Here is a 5941-nt window from a genome sequence, read left to right as displayed (position 1 = left end):
GACCTATACAATGTTTTTCTTTTTGATTTTTTACCTGGATTACTGAGATGCATCAGGATATTTTATGACAGTAAGAAGAAATAATAAATATACTTTATTACTAGCTGAAGTCATCATTTTTCAACTAGCTAAAGTCTAAGTTACAGGCTGACTTCAGGTCTGGTTTAGATCATTGTTACTTATAATTATTTATTTTTCTGGTATAAATCTGCTGTTTTACACGATTGTTGAATGAAATTAACATAATTATTAATTTATTGTAAAAACATGACAGATAATGTGTGAAACAGATTCAGTTCAGCTTGATGTTTATCTATTAGTTTCTATGAAGGCTGTGAGCTGTTGACATTTTAGACGCCATTTCTGCTCCTCCATGCTGTCACAGACTAACAGTGTACGGAATGGGCGGGGCTTAGTCTAGTCATATTTAAGTCTATGAGCGAACCCAAGATTCTCGCCACCTAGTGGCACAGTAAGTATATTTTAGCATTTTTTTTAGAATGTGTGAAGAAAAAACACAGAAAAAAGAAATCCTTTAAAAATAACTGGAGTAATGCAGACATCCTGAGTGAATTTAATTTCAGATTTTGTAATTATTTTTTGACAAATTTACTTTATCAGATAAGTTTTTATCTTTCATAAATTGACGAACATTAAACCCAGATATGTTCTGTAGCAACACTTAACCGCTAATATTAGTATTATTACGTTTTTATTTTTAGATAAGCCTCACTTCAAATACTGTTATTTATGTCCCTTTACAGCAGGGTTATTCAACTAAATTGCTCAGGGGGCCACAGTTAATGCAGACAAACAGCTCAGGGGCCGAACCCAGCAATTAAAGTTATGTAAATAAACTAAGTATTGCAATGATCTGTTACCTTTGAAATAGTTTATTTTGCTGTATTTAATCATGAAAACATACAGAACCCTATTTAATAAATGTAGTGATGATAAAACAAAAAAAAGAAACATTATGCATCTTATTTACCACAAAATATTTTGACATCTGACTTGCCAAATTTTAAACCAATTTTATTTTCACTTTCATAGTTTTATCTTCAACGGCTTGTAGTATTAATTGTCTTGGATGTTCATAGAAATGGTTTTTACCAGCTTGTAGCCAAGATTCTGACGTTTAGACACCAAACATGTGTATGTTTAACTAAAATAACTTAGAATAATTAAAGTAGAAAACCGGGGGTTTGGGCTTAAGAGATGAGTGAACCAATTGGCGGGCCGAACTTTGGGCACTCGCGGGCCACATCCGGCCCGTGGGCCGTCAGTTGAATAGCCCTGCTTTACAGGATCGTGACTGAGTGGTTAATGACCTTCTGGGTGTCTGCGTGCTGGCTAAACTCTGTAGCTTCTTGGTTGACTGAATATCTTCAGTGTAACAAAGGCAAACAGGTAGAAATGCTCAACGACATGTTGGAATTTAATCTTTGAAAGCAACTGTTCATGTTTAAACAGCAAACATGTGGATTATCATAATCTGGGAAAGACTACTGCAAGAAAAATGTGATCAATAAATGAATTCAAGCTGAATTAAATTGAAGAAAACCAGTTGATTCTCTTCTAAAAACTTTATTGCCGACCTCTGCCTTCAATCAGGCTAACATCAGTCAGCAGGCCTCCGAGTGGAAAGGCCTTGAGTCTTATCAGAACAGCAAAACAACGCTTCCCTACAGCTGGTGTCTGTGGCAGGCTGAATCTAAGAGCAGACTGCAAACTTAATAACTACAGGAATAATGATGAATCAACTTCTTATCGTATATCTCTCACTTCCTGGTCACCCCCCTGGAGGCGGTACCTTTTACATCAGGATGTAACCAAGTTTTGTTTATGCAGACAGGAAGGCCTCATATTGATAAGACACACTGACTCTCAGTCTCTGTTTAAAACTTTCGGCTGCAACGATCAGAAAGTGAAAAATACAAAACTGGATTAACATTCCGTTAATCAGTCACAAGATTTCCTTCACTCTAGAGGGATTAGATGTTCTTGTCTTTTGTTTTGCTAATAACATAGATTTTTTTTGTTATTTGAACTTATTCTTGGGGAAAAAAAGGGGCAGATATTATAAGGTTTTTTTTCTCTCTGCTGCCTTTCATTTCATTTTATTTGTGATTTTTAATATACATATATATTTTTTCTCATTTTTTTCTTTTTATTGTATATTGTATATAAAATTTGTTTTGCTTTAATGAAATGAATAAACACTAAAAAAATCAAAAAAAATCACTACAATTATTTAAGTCAGAATTTCAATTTAAGTAAATACAACCTGAAAAAAAAGTCACATATTAATTCTGATATGTTTGTAACATGAATAAATACAAACAGATCAAGTGTTTGAGTCTGAGTGTGCAGCTGTCTGCAAGACACCTCTTTAAAGTCTAGAAATGGTTTTAGCAGCTTCCTTTGTTTATTGACTAGATAGTGAGACAAAAATAATGAGTTACCCTGTAAATATCTAAACAACTCTGACTTAAAGATGCTAAATATTTTTTTTTCTACCAGATGTATTACCTGTCTGACAGTGAAAGGGTCCTCAGAGGAAGAAGTAAAGCTTTTTACTCAGATGCAGCACTAACGTACCGTTCTTTTGGCTCGGGCTCTGCAGGTGAATGTCAGCATGGACTGAAACCTCTCTGCTCTTCACTCCGCTGAGAAACGTGTCCGGAAGGTTTGTGAAGTCTGCTCAAACAAACAGAGAGAGGTCGTTGTTCCCGTTGCTCAGGTAAATATTAAATCAATTAAAGCTGTTAGTTTCTATGAGAGAGAACGTTTGGAGAAAGTTTTGTCTGCAGCTTCACACTAATGTTCTCCTGTTTAGTTTCTTTTGTACAAACACTGCTTAATTTGTGCTAAATAAATTATGCTATTTTACTATTCTTTTAATAATAGTGCGCTTTGGCTTTTGTTTTGTGTAATTTTATAAGTTTCATAATATTTTACTTTATTTACAAATATTTCCATCATTTATTACATTAAATATCTTCACAATACTTTGGTTAAACTATCTTAAGTTATTTGCAGCTTTTAGTTACTGATTTTCTAAGTTTAGCTTTTTGCTACAATTTTTCAGCACTGATCTTTGAGCTATTATTTTGGTAGTTTTAGCTTTTAGCTAGTCCATTACAAATTTTAGCTTTTAACTACCGTTTTACTGGTTTTATGCCACATTCCAGTTGTCCTCGGAGGTTGTAGCTTCGAGCCTCCGAGGTCTATTTTTCAACTGGAACGCCCCCTGAAGTCGTAGTTTCGAGTCGAGAGTTCGGCGCATCCAAACCATTCCCGAGCAGCCCGAGCATGCGTTACGTCATCATTTCAACATGGCTGCTGCGCGCACGTATCTCTAAGCTAACGGCTAATGTTGACCTGTAATGAAACGTACACAAGCACCATCCCCATTATTTAACAGACAGAAAGTAAGAAGGGAGAAGGCAGAATAAAAACGAGTGTAATTTGTTTGCTTATTTTCCCTTTTTACATTTGTTTAATGTATGTAGCGTACCAGATGCTTGTCCGAGCTAACCGCTAACGTTGCTAGTCTTGTATGTAAACAAACGCGGGTTTGTTCTGTGTTGTTTATTTTACATTACGTCATACGTACTTCTAGTGCTTCATAGTGATAGTTAAAATATATGTTTTAACACTGTTTGTACACTCAAAATACCTCGTAGAGCACTATTATTGTACGTTTTATTGTTGCAGAGTAAAATAATAGAAACGCTTTTCCCGATGTTTGAAACTTGAACGCTTTCAGCTCAGAACTGTTGTCAGTCCGGCTTCAGAATTTCGAGTTCCGATACAACTGCAACGCAGCATTATCACGTTGCACCTGTTTTGCTAATTGTAGCTTTTAGCTTTTAAATGCTGTTTTAAGTTACTGTTTAAGTTTTTATTCATGTCAAACTTTAGCTACAATTTAATAATTTTAGCCATTAGCTATTACACTCCTAGTGTTTTACTTGTTTTATCTTTAAGTTTGACTAGTTTGTTTTTTATTTATGTATTTACTGTTTTGCATGTTTTGGCTTTTCCACGTTCTGCTCAGTTTAGTTTGTGTTCTGGTCAGTTAAACTTGCTTTTTTGATTATTCGAGTGTCTCTTTCGTTGATTCAGCTTTTGTTCTGCCCTTTTTAACTTTAACAACTCTGTTTTAGCGTCTTCAGCAACTCTACGTCGTTTACCACTGAGCATTTTTGACAGAACACCTTATTTTTGTTGTTTCAAGTCACTGTTTTTTTGCCACCTGTAGCTTTCCAGGATCAAATGTTGCTTGTATTTTTGAACAAACACTGTGACATCAGATACAGTTAAAACTGCACCACTGTTGTACAAAGTGTCTCCAACAAGTTGAGATGAATCTTTTTTTTTTTTTTTGGAAGAAAACCGAACACACCGGTCATTTTGTCATAATCTGGAGTCTGAGACCCGGAGCTGCTGCTCTCCATCATGTCCTGTCGCCTCTGCTGCACGACTCCATCCAGGTAGGAGAAGTCTCCAGAAAAGTCCTGCGGCACACACGCATGAATGGTTACCACAAACAGAACGGGTGTTGAATTACAGGAGAACAATGCACTGCTTCGCTTTTCATCCCAGTGAATACATCCCGAACAAAACAATCCTGGAAACAGAAGAAGGGACCCCTGACTGACCAGAGGAAGCGACGACGGGCAGCTGGTTCTGAAGCTGTGCTCACAGGAGGAAGTTACAGGGCTGCTGCTGATCTTATCCACCTGCAGCAACAACAACAACATATCCAGTTTCATTCCAACTATAAAAACTAGCCATGTTTTAAATGTGATATGTTTTGCTCTACTGCAGACTAAGAACGGGGGGGGGGGGGGGGGGGGGCATTTCTTTACACGTGGTTGAAAGGATGTATATATTTCACCTACTAAGATGTCGACTTTATTTGTTTTCTAGCAGCTTCAGATCAGCAAACCTGAACCCTAAAAGTTACAGCTCACTTTTTAATGAGGGAAATAATTAACTCTTTAGCAGCTAAATGCTAAAGTAATTTTAAACAGACAATAGAAGCAAAGACAGAACAAGAGGCTGCTGATGTCCCTCGACTTGAATAGTGAATATTTACAGTCTTTAAGATGAGTGTTTTCTGGACTGGAGTTGAACACAATGCAAGTAAAACAAAGTTTTACTGCCAGATATTCACGTGGGTAGGAGTTAAACTGTGTATAAGAAGAGAGGCAGGGTTATTTTTGTTTTCTTGTCTGAAGCAGAGCAGAGCGACAGATGCTGATGAGCAGAGGGAGTAACTTTATCCACCAGCAGATACAGAGGTGGGGGCAGTGGGTGGCCAGTGGTGGCCCTGCTCATTACACATTTAATTTTCGATCACCCCAATAATTTAATGAAACCATACATTGAAGCAATATAAAAACAGTTTATCCTAAATGGTAATAATGCTATCATGTGTCAAACAAAAGTTTAACTCCAAAATAACAGGTATATTTTTGTTGCTAAGTAAAAAAGGGAGTGATGATTCAAATAATTTGGTCCAGACTATGTAAATTAAAAGTTAAGATAACTAACATCTCTCAATGGGCTTTAATAAACTCCTGGTGAAATGTTCAGCATTTCTGCGCTCACAGATGACCTTTTTCTACATCACCTCTTGCTTCCACCACTGTTCTCAGGGGTCACCAGGATTTTTTTTCACTCAGTGGGTTTGAAACAAACAGGCAGATATTAAGGCTTCTATGTTTTAACTTAACTAGACATCCTTGCTTTGCTTTGATGCAGAGTGCTTTATTTGGCCTCTTTCTCTACATTTCTGGTGTGGCAGTTAGCAAAAACCTCACATATACAGTATACAGCAGGTAAAATAAGTATTGAACACGTTACCATTTTTCTCAGTAAATATATTACTAGAGGTGCTAATGACATGAAATTTTCACCAGATGTTGGT

At 36.5% G+C, this 5941-nt stretch overlaps 1 protein-coding gene across 1 annotated transcript in view; it reads right to left on the bottom strand.

Annotated features, from left to right (window-relative positions):
- Positions 1–5941, bottom strand: part of LOC106530708 (GRAM domain-containing protein 3) — a 27006-nt gene that overhangs the window by 8403 nt on the left and 12662 nt on the right. Inside the window, exons 8-10 of the mRNA XM_014026399.1 lie at positions 4668–4748; positions 4412–4523; positions 2602–2700 (exon numbers count right to left, since the gene is read on the bottom strand). Of these exons, the coding sequence (XP_013881853.1) occupies positions 2602–2700; positions 4412–4523; positions 4668–4748 (292 nt within the window). The remainder of the gene's footprint in view (positions 1–2601; positions 2701–4411; positions 4524–4667; positions 4749–5941) is intronic.

The sequence above is a fragment of the Austrofundulus limnaeus genome, unplaced genomic scaffold (genome assembly GCF_001266775.1).
Source record: "Austrofundulus limnaeus strain Quisiro unplaced genomic scaffold, Austrofundulus_limnaeus-1.0 Scaffold549, whole genome shotgun sequence".
Taxonomy (NCBI): domain Eukaryota; kingdom Metazoa; phylum Chordata; class Actinopteri; order Cyprinodontiformes; family Rivulidae; genus Austrofundulus; species Austrofundulus limnaeus.
This window is presented reverse-complemented; position numbering and strand designations above follow the sequence as displayed.